The sequence below is a fragment of the Apium graveolens genome, chromosome 4 (genome assembly GCF_009905375.1).
Source record: "Apium graveolens cultivar Ventura chromosome 4, ASM990537v1, whole genome shotgun sequence".
NCBI lineage: Eukaryota > Viridiplantae > Streptophyta > Magnoliopsida > Apiales > Apiaceae > Apium > Apium graveolens.
Window position 1 is genome coordinate 308,217,910 of NC_133650.1, and position 17,377 is coordinate 308,235,286.

The following is a 17,377-nucleotide window of genomic DNA, read 5'->3' on the forward strand; positions in this document are numbered from 1 at the left end:
TGAATTTTTTAGAAAAAGAAATCACAAGTCTACGATTTTGCTATTATATTCAAACTTGTCACCTTAGCCCTACTCATTTCAACCTCTCGTCAATTCTTTAATCATAAGCAAGAATGACTAATGTCTTTTCTCTTATAGCATTATTTCTTCATTAAAGACTAGAGTTATCAAAGGCACCACTCATTAAATAAACGAGTTCGTATATACATAGAATATATAGATAGAGGGTGTTGTTCGCATGGGTCCGAAATTAAAAGTAATATTAAATTAATATTTATATAAAATTAAATTTCACAATCTGTGCGAAACATGTATCGAAATATAATAAATAATTGTTGTTAAATTATATAATTAAAAAAAGCGAAGTAAAATGTAATTATGAACTTCCAGTTCTAATTATGTACCTAATTATTTTATTTATATAAATTTACGCTTAGATGAATACTAAGAGTATCTACAATAGTTCAATCACTTGGCTAAAAAAATTCATGTGACATATCATAATTATAATTATAGAGATTATCTAAAAATAGTATGTCCTCCAATGGTTCAAAAACATTAACTAAAATTTTAGATTACCCAGCAATATTAGCCATATTTGTTGAATCTCCAAAGACTTATAACAATATTACAAATCGTTTGGTTACCATGTTAAAATTAAACATTCAATTTATATATAACAAAAATAATTATTACATACTATTTTTAAAATATAGTCAACCATTATAACCAACTCTGCTAAGTACAATCTCTACAATTCAGTAAAATTTTAGATAATCGATATTTTATTTAGCCAACAACCATTGGAGATACTCTAACAAACAGAAATTAAAGTGAAAAGGAGAAGTAAATTCCAGTTAGTTGAGATTTTATTATATAAAATTTTAACAATAGTTGTATACTTTTCAGTGAGTTCATCATTTTCTACGGAGAGGAGTTGATTCGAGTTAGTTGAGATTCAATTTAATAAAATTTTAAAAATAGTTGTATAATTTTCTAGTGGGTACCTGATAGGGAATAAATAAATCATGATTACGTAGTTAATATTGCATTAATTACATATGAATTGGGCTGCAAGGCCCAATAAGAAGATGTATGATATTCAGACCAAAAAGGTTAACACGTTGATCAGGCCTGATGGACCAGATCAGGCCTGATGGAATAAAGAAGACCCAAAACCCTGATTATTAATTAATTTTGTAATTAATTAATAAGGGAGAAAAACAACTATTAAGATAAGTCCTAGTGGGGATATAAATCCTTGTAGATTGGCCTCCAAGGAACCTCATAGGATAAGGAACCAGCTTCCTACTTCCTAGGACTCCAAAGTCCATTCTAATTCAGAGACTTGACCACTAAGTCTCCTATACCAAGTCCAATTCAAGGACTTCCAGCATCTATATAAGGGGCCTCACCCCACATATCAGAACTACGTTTTTTAACTTGATCCTTGGCAATCAGCAAGGTACGGAGGCATCTTGTTAAGGCAGATTAAGTCACGAAACACAAGAGCAGTCAAATCGAGTCTCGAAACTCACGTTCCTTAGTAATAAATACAACAATCATATATATTAGTTTTTAATCCATAACAGTACTAATTGATACTTGTGTGTTTTAATAGAACATTTTTTCACTTATTAGCATCAATAGTTGATAATTCGTGCGAAGCAGGCGCCCGAGATTAAAAATATCGAATTATATTTATAGAAAATGGAACTCATGGTCCGTGCTAAACAAACTGAAACTAATATATTAATATCGAATGTTAAATTGGTACTTGTCAAGAATACTTCCGTAGTTAAATAGAATCGAATCAGTTATGAAATTTTCCAGTTATGCATTATTTTACTTGTTATATGAATCTAATGTATTAGTTTTGTTTGTGTGAAACGAGTTGTATATTTATTTATGAACAAAATATTTGTTATTTTTAGATCATTCAATATTAATTGAAAATTATCTTATAATTAGATTTTCAATATAGTTTATTTATCTTACTAAAAAATTGATAAAAATATTTTTTAAATAAAACGTAAATAGATGTTATTATACTTAATTTAATATTACTTAATATAATTTAAATATAACCCATAAATCTGTTACTGTAATTTTTTTTTTAACTTAAAGGTAAATAAATGTTGTGATGGACTGTAACAAATATATCGTTAAATTAATGATTTTCAATTTATAAATTAGTAAATATCACTAAAGTCATTTACTATTATATAATTATTTTTAAAATAATATTTTCTAATTTAAAAGTAAATTGACGCTATGATGGACACTAACTAACTGAAAATAAAGTCCATAGAGAATATAATTCAATTCATGTTAGTAGTTTTTTAAATTAAAAGTAAATATGTGTGATTCCGCTTAATTTAACGTAACTTAATAAAATCTATTCTGATTCATAAGTTCGTTTAAAAAATATTATTTCTATTTTATAAAGTAAATAGACGCTTGGATGTGGACTAACTAATAAAAAATAAAGTTTATAGAGTATACAAGTCAATTTGTGTTGAAAACAAAGTTTACGAACAATAGAAGTCAATTTGTGTTCGTGAGTACCAAATTTGATACTTTAGTACTTTGATACTTTTGTGCTGCATTAAAACATATTTTCGCTTATTAATAAAGAGTTCAAATTAATGTAACTTAATAAAATCTTATATATTATGTATTTCATTTAAAAAATGTTTTTTCTATTTTTTAAAGTAAATAGACACTTGGATGGTCAATAACTAATAAAAAATAAAGTTTGTAGAAAATAGAAGTTAATTTGTGTTGAAAACAAAGTTTACCGAGAATAGAAGTCAATTTGTGTTGGATGGATACCAAAATTTGGTACTTGAGTACTTTGGTAATTTGGTACTTTTGTACTGCATTAAAACATAGTTTCACTTATTAATAAAAAGTATAGATTAGAAATTAGCTTAATTTTTTCCCAAATTAGAATCGTCCAGTCCATTAAATCAGTCTCAATTACATATTAAAAATACATGCTTGATATATATATATATGACAATGATACATATCACCAATACAAACCCATGCTTCATTTCTGATCATTATCTTCATCTTTCATTACAACTAGTCAATCAAATTCACCATCTTCAGTCTACCTCCTGTTAGTGTAGGTGTCCTAGAGGCAATACATTATTCTTTTATAATCTTTATGTCAGTTGATCATTCAATAAATGTATTTATTATGACCTTAATTACTGCGATATTTTGTTAGCATAATAAATGTCCTTAGAATCATGATACAAATTGTATAATTTAAGTACATGACTTGAACTTGAGATTATATAATATATCATATTCTTAAAGGTCCCTAGTCGAGTATTATTATATAGGACAATAATAATACATAGATAGACTAGTATGTTGTTTGACAAGATAACCACATCTCATTGGTTATAAGTATGGGGATACTAAAGTCAATACATAGGTACATGTGAGAGTACATGGTACTGGACAGACCCACAGTGATATTCTTCATGTTTAATAAAGTCATAAGAAAGACTCACAGTGATAATGGTGTAACGATCCTTTGACTTGAAATCATTATATTTCTATACGAGGATTAATATATTTTGACTACATTAAAAGTTCCTTTTGATCGGGTGATGATAAAAGTGGACATCGGGTATATCATGAGTCGTATGAGAAATATGAATGATAGATAAAGGATTTAACCCTCCTATAATTAGGAGAGATATTATTGGCCTCTTGATTGAGTGAGATTATAAAAGCATGGTCATGCTCAAATAATGATTTGTCTCTTTAATCTACTCATGGATCAAGTAAACCCGGATTAAATGTTGAAGAGGATGACTAAATATATGCCTCGAGTTTAATCTATAATATGTATGGTTAAAGGGATTATATTACACGAAAAACATTAATCACGAAAGGTTTTATCTAATCACGATTTAATTATTGTTTAATTGGGTAACAATGATGTATTACTAGATACCGCTCATTGTTTATAATTTTATTAGAGAATAAAATTATTGCCAATTAAATAATAGCCTATAGGGTCGCACAAATAGAGCACTTAATGTAATAGTTAATTTAAATTATGGATTTAAATTAATTGATGATTTTTTGAATTTTATTATAATTAAGTAAGACTTAATTGAGATAATATAAATTCGAATTAAAAGGAATGTTTTTGCCCATAATAATTAAGTATGACTTAGTTATTAATTAAATAATAGAAATTCGTTTTTATTATTTAATCCAATACCTACTAGGGTTGGGCTTTGCTATTATGGGCCTTTTTAATCAACCATTATAAATAGATAATGATAGGTTAAAGAGGCTTGTACGTTTCTTAATAAAACCCTAGCAGCAAAGAGAGGCAGAGGCAATTCAGATCTTCAAGAAGGAGGCTAGTACATCCATTCCGTAGTCAAGTTCGTGAGACGTTCTTGAAGGTGCTCGTGTGGATACCATAAAGGTGTTTCTCCGAGAGGTAGACACAAAGCGTGATAGCTAGGATCTCCGTTGAGTTCGTGAAAGTTAAGCTCTTGAAAGGTATGATTCGTTATATCCATAATCTGCCCATAATTATACATGGATCCTGTTTTTGGGTTTTGAAATTTTTGTTTTATTTACGTTTATCCGCTGCGTTTTATGCCTTCGGAACCCAACACCTCCACCATCATCTCTGGTCTATTCTCGTCCGCCACCATGACATAACACTAAACTTTCAGATCTCAAGCGCGGATTATATTACAGAAATCACTAACTTGCAGAATATGAAATTATCAAAATTGAATGTACAGGCCACAAATGTGTTGGTGGGTGAAGTTTTGAATGATTAATGTGAAATAAATAAGAGGGGGAAATATATGAAATTTAAAATTATTGCAATTATGAACAACCACCCGTATTTCAATAAAACTCAACTGATCTGAAATTTGAACATGATATATGAAAACAAATACCAAATTTTATGAAATAAATCACAAGATCTATACTTTAGTCACTCAATTATACGACGACATTCACCTCTAAATTATACGACAATAATCACTGAATTGTATAACACAAATCATCAACTTGTATTATAAAGATTTCCAAATAGTAATACGAGATACATACATGAGTATATTATTTTCACATATATCGATGATATCGTCAATCTTGTTGGCCAGAAAAGTTAGTGATTTATTGCAACTGGAGGTATATATAATTTATTAAGAAGGAGAAGTGAATAAGGTGATTGGGTGAGTTTGATCGGATATGAATGATGGATGACGGGGAAAAGAGGTGGGAAGCTGGGAAAGAGATACAATAGTGGACCACTTGTCGGGGGCAGGATGGCTGTGTAAAATAGGAATGTAAATATGTTATTTATGAATGGTTTCTAGTTTTTATTTTAAACTTGGTTTCTATTTGACCATAAGCCTATATACATATACATTTTCAACTAAAGGATGACAAAATTATCATATCCGAGCGATATTCGACCCGAAACCCGAAATTTTAGATTTACCGAATCTGATTATGTTATTTGATTTTTATTTTGAACATGGTTTCTATTTGGATATGGATTTAATTTTCAAATCCAAATTTTTTTGAATTTGAAATTAAATTTTAGATATACCGATCCAAAACCTAATACGAAATCCAAAACCCAATAAAAATCTAATTCGAACTCGAAATCCGGAAAAACCAAATATATATAATATTTTAAATATATGTGTATATATAAATATAAAATATTTTAATTATATATATAATTTTATATATTACACATTATATTATATTATATTATATATACTTAAATATTATTTTATATACTACTCCCTCTGTCCCATTGAGTTGTGTGCGTTGAAGAACGAGTTTCGACTCCTTTAAATTATAGTATCATAAATTATTTTAATTATTTTTTCTTCTACACAAAAATTTAATAATTAAAGCTTAATATGAAGAATCGGGGATCGAAACGAGGAGACACTAGTCCCCGTCCCCGCCCCCGTCTCGATCCCATAACTCCTCGAATCCCCGACTCTAACAGGTCAAGGATCAGATCGGGTTCAGATGAGATGGGGAATGCCCATCTCTGCTTGGTATAACCGCAGTGTGCTTGATATAACCTCATTTAGAGCGGTGTCTAAGTAGGGTAAATTTGGGTAAGAAAATAAAAAAAAATTGTGTTGGTGTATTAAAATATAAAAAAGATTCTTTATATAATTACTCGTTATAAACATTTAAAGTTGAAGTAAACTCGTATGTGAACTTAACCATATTAAAACTCGATTATGTCACGTGTACTTTTAAATGCCATTTTAGGGTTACATTCATGTATACAACGGTGTTAATTGTGTTTAGATAGATTAAACATAAAAATTCAACCATAAATTTAAGTTAATTTAAACTTTCATCCAGAATTTTGTAAGTATAATAAGAATGATGCAAAATCATACAAAATTTCTATAAAATTATAAATCATATAAAGTTGATAATAAAATATATGGGTCATGTTTTTTTTTGAGAAAAAAAGGATATTTCATTAATAAACTGAACTTTCTGACAATAATATCTCCAACAATTGACTCGGAGGAGACGAGATAATCATGAAACCATTAACTTCACAGGGTATTCTAGCCATACAATGAGCTACCCTGTTAGCTTGGTTTCTAGAAAAAGATAAAGATAACCTACTATTCTCTTGAAGAATATCCTTGCACTGCTGCATAAGATCACCAATCTCTAACAAGTTTTCCTTTGCTTGAAGTACATTTTGAACACTGATCAACGAATCACTCTCCACAACTACATCTCCTAATATACCATCAATAGCCCACGACATAGCTTCGGAGATACCCACCATCTCTGCCTCCACAACCGACACCCTTCCTGCCAGCTTCATCGTTTTTCCACCCAGAAAATGCCCCAGATGATTCCTAGCCACCATCCCTATAGCAAACCAATCCTGACCTTCCTTCACAGCAGCATCCATATTTATTTTTATGCAACCCATTTCTGGAGCCTTCCATTTACAGTCTGAGGTACTCGTGTTTTCCTGAACCTCCAGACTATTAATAGGCTTTGCATTTGCTTCCTGCCAATCGGTGAATTGCTTTCTACTCCACTCCATTACTGCTTCTGGAGACATTGATCTTTGTTCAAAGATATGTTTGTTTCTTCTGAACCAAATGCCCCATAGCACCATTGAAATTTTAAGCAATTCTTGTTTTGGCCCATCCGCTAACTTCCTGAGTAACCATTCAGTACTATCTTCAATATACCACCTATTAACATCCACTCCCATATAGTTCCAACAACTTCTAGCATACTGACATTCAAAAAATAAATGTCTCAAGTATTCAATATCCCCAGTGCACATCGAGCATACTATTGGTAATGAGATTCCTCTTCCTCGCAGCAGAATCCTTACTGGCAAAGTATTACGACAAAACCTCCAAAGAAACACTTTAACCTTATGAGGTATTGCAAGTTTCCAGATCACACTCCAACCTTTTGAGCTTTGCACTGCATCCACAGGCAAGTGATTTTCACACCCTTGAAAATAACCTGATTTCACCGTATACGTCCCATTCTTGGAATGAGTCCAGACCACCCTGTCTGCTGTATACCTTTGGGGAATTCGAGTCTTCACAATAGCTGCAACATCATCACTGCAGAAGTGCTCATTTAACTTAACAACGTCCCAAGTTCTCGTGTTCTCCAGAAAAAAATCACTAATAGTTAAATGCTCCACATCGCCAACCACACTACTCCTATTAACACAGTAATCCTCCTTCGATCTCAACCATCTGTCTTCACTGATTTTAATAGATTTTCCGTCACCAAGTACCCACCTGAGCCCATTCTTCATTTCCTCCTTGGCTTCCCAAATACCAGCCCATGTATAGCTAACGCCCCCCTTCCTGTCAGATTGTAAAAAGTGGCTATTCGGGTAATATTTAGCTTTAAGCATTCTGGCCATCAAAGAGGTTGGTTCATTAACTAGCTTCCAGCATTGCTTACTTAACAGAGCTATATTAAAACCTCTAATATCTCTGAACCCCAAACCACCACATCCCTTTGACATACACATTTTCTGCCACCTTAGCCATTTGATACCTTTGTTGTTTGCTGAATTATTCTGCCACCAAAAATCATTCATAACTCGTTGAATTTCTTCACATATTGATTTGGGCAACAAGAAACATGACATTGCATAGGACGGAATAGCTTGTAAAACATTTTTTAACATAACCAGTTTACCAGCACGTGATAATAACCTAGAACTCCATCCTTCCATTTTCTTGATCACTTGCTCTTTAAGATATCTAAATACCTTCTTCTTAGAACGACCAACCAGGGAAGGGAGACCCAAGTACTTGCTTTCACCAATATCTTTCATAACACCTAGGATTTCCTTGATCTCTTCTTGTTTATCCATTCGAACATTTGAGCTAAAAAATATAGCTGATTTTTGATAATTAACTGCTTGCTCCGAATAATTCTCATAAACACTCAACACCCTTTTTATTTCATGAGCTTCAGTACTCGATGCATTAAAGAACAGGAAGCTATCATCAGCGAAAAGCAAGTGCATGATCTCTGGGGCTGAATTACAGATCCTGCAACCCTTAATAGTACCACTACCAGCAGCTGAGCTTAGAGCTTCTGACAAACCTTCTACGCACAAGAGGAATAAATAAGGGGATAAGGGATTCCCTTGTCGAAGTCCTCGAGTAGGATTTATAGGTCCTATCATTGAGCCTTGAAATGATATAGAATAGGAAACAGTATTGACACATAACATTACCCACGCAATCCATTTTCTGGAGAAGCCCATTACAATCATTCTATGACGAAGATATTCCCAACTTACTCGATCATAAGCTTTACTTATATCAAGTTTCAGAGCCACTACTCCATCTTGCCCACTGTTCTTCCTTTTCATGTAATGCAGAATTTCGAAAGCTACTAACACATTGTCCGTGATATGTCTACCAGGGACAAACGCAGATTGCTCCTCTGAAATAATTTGGGGGAGGATTTTTTGCAATCTATTTGCTAGTACTTTAGCAATAATTTTATAGAGTACATTACATAAAGCTATAGGTCTGAGATCCTTGGGGTCATCCACTAGTTCTTTTTTAGGAATAAGAACTAAAGTTGTGTCATTAACACCAAGTGAGAACTTACCTTCATTAATCCATTGACAAAAACATTTAAAAACTTCTTTACCAAGGAGTTTCCAAAAGTGCTGGAAGAATGCCGGATTTAGTCCATCTGGCCCACTAGCTTTATCTGGATGCATATCTTTAACAGCCTTAGTAAATTCAGCAAAAGTTAGCTCAGCTGTAAGCAAATCATTCTGACTATCCGTTATAACAGATGTATCAGTGCTAATCGGGGGAATACTGCAATTATTAGACTTCATGAAAATATAGCTAAAGTACCTTTGCAAAATGTTGCACATCTCCACTTGATTGGAGACCAGTGTCCCTTCCTCTGATTTTAGAGATGCAATGTGGTTCAATTTCTTTCTTTTCGATGTTGCTGCATGAAAGAAACATGAATTAAAATCACCCTCCTTAAGCCATAACTTTTTTGCTCTCTGTTGCCAGTACACTTCCTCATGTATTAATAGCTCGTTCAATCTTTCTTTCTCCTCAAAGTACAACTGAATGTCGTCATCATCCTCTCTAACTTTAAGCTCATCAATAACTTTTTTCTGCCGTATGACTTTTTCTCTGAATTTATTAAAAAATTCTCTTCCCCAATGCGACATATATCTGGATAGCTCAACAAGTTTTGGGAGCAAGTGAATAGCTGGAAGCTGTTGCCAAAAGCTCGAAACCTCTGCATGGAAATTGGGTTCCTTCAACCACGTACTTTCAAAACGGAACCTGAACTGCTTCTTAGAAATAGATGTACACATAAGCTCAAGTTTTATTGGATCATGGTCTGAAGCTGTCACATGGAAAACAGATAACATACATAACGGGAATTTGCTCCACCAAGCTTCAGTTGCAAAACATCTATCCAATTTTTCCTGGACCCAACTTGTCGTACTCCTACTTTTCTCCCAAGTAAATTCACCATCTTTAAGCTCCAATTCAATCAGTGACGCATCATCAACGGCCTTACGGAAACCTTCCATCAAGCTATAAGGATGTTCATTCTTTCCTCTTTTGTCACTACTATAAAGCAAGTCATTAAAATCCCCAAACACGCACCATGCTAAATGAGAAACAGAAGATAAGTGACGAAGAAGGTTCCATGACTTTTGTCTCCTCTCCCTTTCTGGAAACCCATAAAAGCAAGTCAACCTCCACTTATAACCTGAATTTTCCTGGATTATGATATCAATATGGTTATCAGAAGAACCAAAGACAGAAACATTAATTTTATTACTCCAAAAAACTACAAGCCCTCCTCCTCTACCATGCTTCTCTACTGAAAAAAAAATTACAAAACCAATTTTTGCTGCAAGACAATCAATCTTGTTATTATCTGCTAAAGTTTCTGATAAGAATAAAACATCAGGCTTGTGAGACTTAATCATCTCCTTCAATAAACGAACTGTACGAGGTGAGCCCACACCTCGACAGTTCCAAGCAATGGCATTCATTTTGAATTGCTGGCTTGCTTAGCAAGCTCAACCGGACTGTGTTGAAAAGCGTCTGCCAAATCCCCATCAGAAATGTCAGCCTCTTGTTGGCACTGTTCTGTCTGAATACCCAAAAATTTCTCTCCTGAGTCAACATCCATTTGACGCACTTGGTTAGATAATCCTCTCCGCCTTTTTCGATCCTCCAGTTGTATGATTTCACTCTCCTCCTCATTTAAATCATAAACCAGATTTGAGGTTGTTGTAAATCCCTTTAAAACTGTTTCATTTAAATTCAAATGTTTTTCCTTACCACTTCTGCGATCTGTTACAACTTCTTTCCTAATATCACTCCCTTCCCTATTTTCTTGCCCCTGATTTGAAAATTTCCCCCCGAAAAACTCTGTTTGTTGAACTCTCCATCAACCCTAGCTTCCCACGTGTCATCGTTCTCGTTCCTCAACCACTTACTCTGCGTCTGCCCCGCCACCCTACGTGGTGGTGCTCGGGGCCAGCTACCCCAGTCTTTCCCCATTCCTTCATTTCCAACCACATTCAGTCTGCAGAAACGATCAGTATGACTCACTAACCCACATGAAAAACAAAATTCTCCTAACCTTTCATACTTGCACTCCACCGTAAACTCCGTACCATCCTTTTTAACAATCTTCTTTCGACGTTTAAGGGGCTTACGAACGTCAATTCTTATTCTAATTCGCATACAATCTCTCCAGATGGACGAATTGTTCCTTGCATCATATTCTATAAATTCCCCAAAAAAATTACCCAGTTGCTTTCCTACTGTTTCGAGCATGTAACCCATTGGCAAATTATATAACTGAATCCAAATACTCAGAAAACATGGATTAACCTTTGCTGGGTTCTCACCTACTTCTATCTTCTCCAGAACCAACATGGCATTATCAAATGACCATGGACCACCATTTGTAACCCATTGCATATCCTCTTTTCGAAAGAATTGAAATAAGAACATGCCCTACTCCAGATCCTTTATAATTATTCCCATAGTCGGCCTCCAGACATCTGCAATTCTTGATTTCATAATCTTCGTGTTAACGTTCTTCTCAGTAAGCAATCTTCCAACAAGACAGAGTTCGTATCTATTGAAACTTTCATCCACGTCTCCTTACAACACAAAAACTGCATTCTCCTCATCCTCAATACCCATACTTTCCATCCGTTGGTTGATATCTTCATTAGTCTCCATTGAAACTCAGAAAGAGAACTCTCACAATATCCTAAAGGTTATGAATATGGAGAGAAAAAGAAAAAAGCTCTCACATGGAGGTGGAGAGAAAAAAATTAGCTGAAATTTGTGGTCATATTAATTTTATCTATTATATATGGGTCATGTTAAAATTGGCTGTTTATATATAAAAACTTAACCCAATCCATTTATTTGATTTTAATAATATTTAACTCAATTAAAATTAATTTTAAATTATGTCTAATAAAAAAATTAAATTTTAAATTTTTTCGAATCAATTCAGGTCGGATAAAGTCTGTTTGGTTGGATTTTGGAACCATCCGTAATCGAAATTCGAAAGTATTCCGCAACCATCGCCTCTACGTTGGATGACCTGCAGTTACATCACGTTCACGAGATGTAATGCGCCACTGGCCTTTTATATGAACAAATAACTTGCCTTGACCCTCACATTGACTTTGAAATTATTGTCAATAGATTATAATATTTCTACGCGTTAGTCATTTGACTAGTTCTAGTTCTATTAATTTTTTGCAACTTGGGGCTACAATTGATTGCTTCTGTGGTTTGCTGTGATTTGTGAACTCAAATATGTTTGAAGCTTTTTTAAGAAAAAGATGAATATACGGTGTCATTAATTGCGACGAAAATGCTATATATTTTTAGAAAAGTTAGTTTTTCTGAAATACCGATTTAGTAACTTTTCTAGTAATAATATAAAAATTTATATATATACATATTTTTTTTAAATTGAAATTTTCATAATATCTAGACTCGCAGACTGGTCCGCCTTATAATTCACTTTAAAAATTAAGATCAATCAATATGTAATACACGTACATAAAAAATTTATTTTATAATAAATTTTGAAATATTGACCATTTCTTTATCCACTAAATCGAACCACTCCTTGTCTGGGACGTGACATGATTTTAAATGTCAAGATTTAAGACTAAGAATACATAATATTTGGACGGTAATTTGACGTGACATGTTTTTAAATGTCAAGATTTAAGAATAAGAATAAATGATATTTGGACGATAATTTTAAATCGAAATCTGAATTGAAATCAAAATAACGACTAAGAGCAAATGGGATGGGAAATGAGAATGAAAATAATATGAAATTCTAAAGTACTTATAAATTACGCACCTTAAGATGATGAGGTTTTTATTATGTATAACAAAATTACTAATTCAAACACTAATACTTAAGACTCAAATTTCATTTTTTATTAACCATACTCAATAATCATGTTTAGAACGGGCCGTTAGAGTACTTCGTTTGGTAACCAAAATTCACAAATTATTTAGCTACATATATAAAATTTAGTTACCTATATTACAATTTCATTACAATTTATATAATAAAAAAATATAAACTAATAATAAATGTAGTTGTACACAACGGCATGTTGTGCCCGCTACATACTTGTATTTAAATACGTACCTTAAACTTCAAGAAATCCAAAAAATCATCCTAGACTATTCAAAAAGTATACATTTTCTAATATTCCAGAACCTCGTGAGGTGACTCAAGTAGTAAATTACAAAGAGAATTGAGTTTGCATATAACTTGGTCAACATTTTGAATTGCTTCCATTTACATTTTTTAAACATACAAACCCAAAAAATTATCAGAGCATCAATGAAAGAATTAACTATCCTTTTATTGTGCTCATGTTTACTCTTGATCATAGCTTTCTCTTCTGCAGCAGACAGTATATCTGCAAATCAAACCATAAGTGATAATGGACAAACGATTGTTTCAGCACGCGGAGAATTTGAAATGGGATTTTTCAGCATCCAAGGCAAACCGCAGAATCGATATTTTGGTATCTGGTACAAGAAAATATCAAACGGAACTGTTATATGGATTGCTAATAGAGTGTCTCCGATTTCTAATACTTCAGGCGTTGTAAGGGTCAGTAGCAGGGGAATTGTTGTCAGTACTAATCAGAGTGCTGACAGCATATGGACGTCGAATTCTTCGAGATCAGTAAAGAATCCAGTGGCTCAGCTGTTAGATACTGGGAACCTTGTTTTCCGGGATGCAAATGAGCAGCAAAATATCGTGTGGCAGAGTTTTGATCATCCGGTGGATAATTTTCTGCCAGGCATGAGATTTGGATATGATTTAGCAACTGGCGTAGACAGGTACTTTTTACCATGGAAAAGTAACGATGATCCGGCCCCTGGTAATTTTATTCATCGAGTTGATAAAAATGGTTATCCGCAACTACTTCTGTGGAAAGGTTCAGTTCCTTGGTACAGAACTGGACCTTGGATTGGCTCGAGATTTAGCGGCATTCCTGTTCTGAAGCCTAATGGAATCTACACATCAAGATTTGTCATCACCGAGACGGAAGTCTATTATGTTTTCGATCTTGTCAATCCTTCTGAATCTAGTGCTATTACAAGGTTGACACTGACACCAGGCGGCGAATCAACTCGTTATATATGGAACAGAGATAAAAACGACTGGACACAATATCTGACCTTACAAGTGAGCGATTGTGATCGTTATGGAATTTGTGGAACAAATGGTGTTTGCAATGTTAACAAGTCTCCTAGATGTGAATGTATGGAAGGGTTTGATCCGAAAAGCCCAGAAGACTGGGGACAAGCAGATTGGACTGATGGTTGTTCGCGCAAAGTTCAACTAGAATGTGGGAATGGAGATGGTTTCATGAAGTATACTGGTGTAAAATTGCCAGACACGCGATGGTCATGGTATAACATGAGCATGAACCTTGAAGAATGCGCGGACAAGTGCTTGAAGGATTGCAATTGTACAGCTTATTCAAATACAGATATTCGAGATGGGGGAAGTGGATGCTTGTTATGGTTTGGTGGCTTGAATGATATGCGAGGCTACTCAGATGATGGACAAGATCTTTATGTAAGAATGCCTGCGTCTGAATTAAGTAAGTGACCTTTTAAGCTATTATGAGTTTGTGTCATTCAATATTTTCTTGTTATGAGAATAGTTTTCATTTAATAATAATGTTTTATCTGCATAGAGGGGAACAAAAATTCCAGACAAAAGACGCGTGTGTGGATCATATTGATTCCTGTTTTTGCAGTACTGGCAGCTATACTTTGCCTCTTCCTGTTGTACAGAATCCGCAGAAGAAGAATTAACAGAGAAGGTAAATTTCCAAGGGTACAACATTTACACCTTTTTGATTTGTTGGCTTCACTGAGCAATTTAGTTTCTTGCTGAATCTGGCAGCTGAAAGTAAAAAAAGAAAATTGGTAGACTCGTTAACCGATTGCTTAAAAAGTTAAAAGTTATATTTCTGTTTTTTGTAAGCATGTGTTCAGATTGTTCATTGTTCCCATATTCTTCTCACTTGTTCAGGACCGGTGCAACTCAACTCAATTAATGCTGCTACTGACAGAGAGGAGAGCCAAGATTTTGATTTACCTTTGCTTGACTTCGTACAAATTGCAAACGCAACTGATAATTTCTCCCCTAGTAACAAGCTTGGTGAAGGAGGTTTTGGTGCTGTTTACAAGGTGACTATGTTGATACATAACTTAGCATTTCTTAGTATTCTTTTGAGTTTTGCAATGTAGATGCAGTATATCTGTTTTTGCTTAATACACGAACCTATGAGTCTGAAATCTGAATGCATGCTTGAGCTTACCTCGAACAGAATTACTGTTAAAGATTAATATGCACCACGGCACTGAGTATATCTTAAAGTTAAAGGTGAGAACAATTTCTGCAGGTGACATGTAAAAGCATTATCAGTCATTTGGTTCTGCAGAAAGAATCTGACTTGTATCTAGTCTTTGTTTCAGAAAACAAAACCACTGTTGATTGATTTTAGGAAAAGATGATTTAGATGTAATCATATCAACAAGTTATAATTCATAATGTTACCTGTAAAGTTTACTGTTTTGTGGAATGTCAAGGAGTTCCAAAATGTAATGCATGCTACTGTTATCATAGTATGTTTGATCTACTATGTTTAGATTAGAGGAATCATTGGATATTATATTAACTGATTTGAGTTTATGCTAACAAATATTAGGATCACAACAAGGGATATATAGATTTCATGATATATGAAAACGGAAACATTGATCTAAAACATTCAATTGCAGGGAGTGTTGGAAGAGGGACAAGAAGTAGCTGTAAAGAGGCTCTCAAAAGACTCAAGACAAGGAGTCAATGAGTTCATGAATGAAGTTTCATGCATTGCTAAACTTCAGCACCGGAATCTTGTCAGGCTTATTGCATGCTGCATTGAGGAAGGAGAAAGGATGTTGATCTATGAATATATGCCTAACAAAGGCTTAGATTCATTTATTTTTGGTATGATCCTAACTGAAATTTTTAAAAACTTCTTATAAAACTTGGTTGTGTTAGAATTATCAAGTTACTGAAATGAATTATTTGTACAAACAAGATATATGATCAAATTTAGCTATACTATGCCCGGACTTCTAACTTGGACTGACAAATTGACAGATAAAGAGAAGTGCAAATCATTTGATTGGCCAAAGCGCTACAATATTATAAATGGCATTGCAAGAGGGCTACTCTACCTGCACCAGGATTCAAGACTGAGGATCATTCATAGAGATCTCAAAGCCAGTAATATTTTACTTGACTATGAGATGGATCCGAAGATATCAGACTTTGGATTGGCAAGAATTTTCGGGGGTAGTGAAACTCAAGCCAGTACAACAAGAGTAGTGGGGACATAGTAAGACTCTGTGCAGCATTTTCGATTATTAGTTAAATACATATCATAGCTCAGTAAATGATGTTCTTTATCCATCTGTCTTCTTATAGCGGATACATGCCCCCTGAGTACGCGATTGATGGATTGTTCTCGACTAAATCAGATGTCTACAGCTTTGGTGTTTTACTACTGGAGATAATAAGTGGGAAGAAAAACAGAGGTTTTCATCATCCAGATCACAATCTTAATCTTGTTGGTCATGTGAGTTCATCTGTATAGTGTTTAATTTCTTGAACTGCTAGTTTAGCGATTTCTGTGAACTGACACCAACTAATTTCTCAGACATGGAGAAGCTACAATGAAGACAATCTTTTGGACATAGCTGATAAAGTGATCTTGGATTCAAGTAATGAACATGAAGTGTTTCGAGTGATTGAAATTGGTTTATTATGCGTGCAAGAATATCCAGAAGACAGGCCAAACATGTCATCAGTAGTTCTGATGCTGAGTAGTAAAATTGCATTGCCTACTCCAAAAAAGCCCGGATTTTACTCAGAGAGAAGAAAACCAAATGACACAACATCTTCATCAACCAACCATACATCTTCTAGCATCAATGGCTATAGTGTCTCGTTCTTTGCACCTAGATAGTACTGTTAATATTAGTTTGATTATCAACTTTGTTCTGAATTATCAATAGAAGTTATGTGAAAAATGAGTTATTAGGTTGAACTACAGCGTGATTGTACTCTCGATAATTTGTAAAAGTCTGTACATGAAAAATTTTAAGAGAGTTTAGCTGCCAATGTCATCAGTGACATATTACCTCGAGAATCTTGTCACAATTCAAGAGGTGACAGG

General features: G+C 33.7%; 1 protein-coding gene across 2 annotated transcripts; it reads left to right on the forward strand.

The window, feature by feature from the left end:
• The first annotated feature begins 13,326 nt into the window (after positions 1 to 13,326).
• On the forward strand, positions 13,327 to 17,322 carry LOC141721620 (G-type lectin S-receptor-like serine/threonine-protein kinase At4g27290). Of its 2 annotated transcripts, none has more exons than XM_074524611.1 (7): positions 13,327 to 14,743; positions 14,903 to 14,968; positions 15,181 to 15,338; positions 15,933 to 16,143; positions 16,300 to 16,537; positions 16,627 to 16,777; positions 16,859 to 17,322. In XM_074524611.1, the coding sequence occupies exons 1-7, from the start codon at positions 13,465 to 13,467 to the stop codon at positions 17,165 to 17,167; spliced, it is 2,412 nt and encodes an 803-aa protein (XP_074380712.1). In that variant the 5' UTR covers positions 13,327 to 13,464; the 3' UTR covers positions 17,168 to 17,322. The 2 variants fall into 2 exon arrangements, with proteins under 2 accessions (XP_074380712.1, XP_074380711.1); XM_074524610.1 differs by having other exon boundaries at positions 13,329 to 14,743; positions 14,840 to 14,968.
• Positions 17,323 to 17,377: the final 55 nt, after the last annotated feature.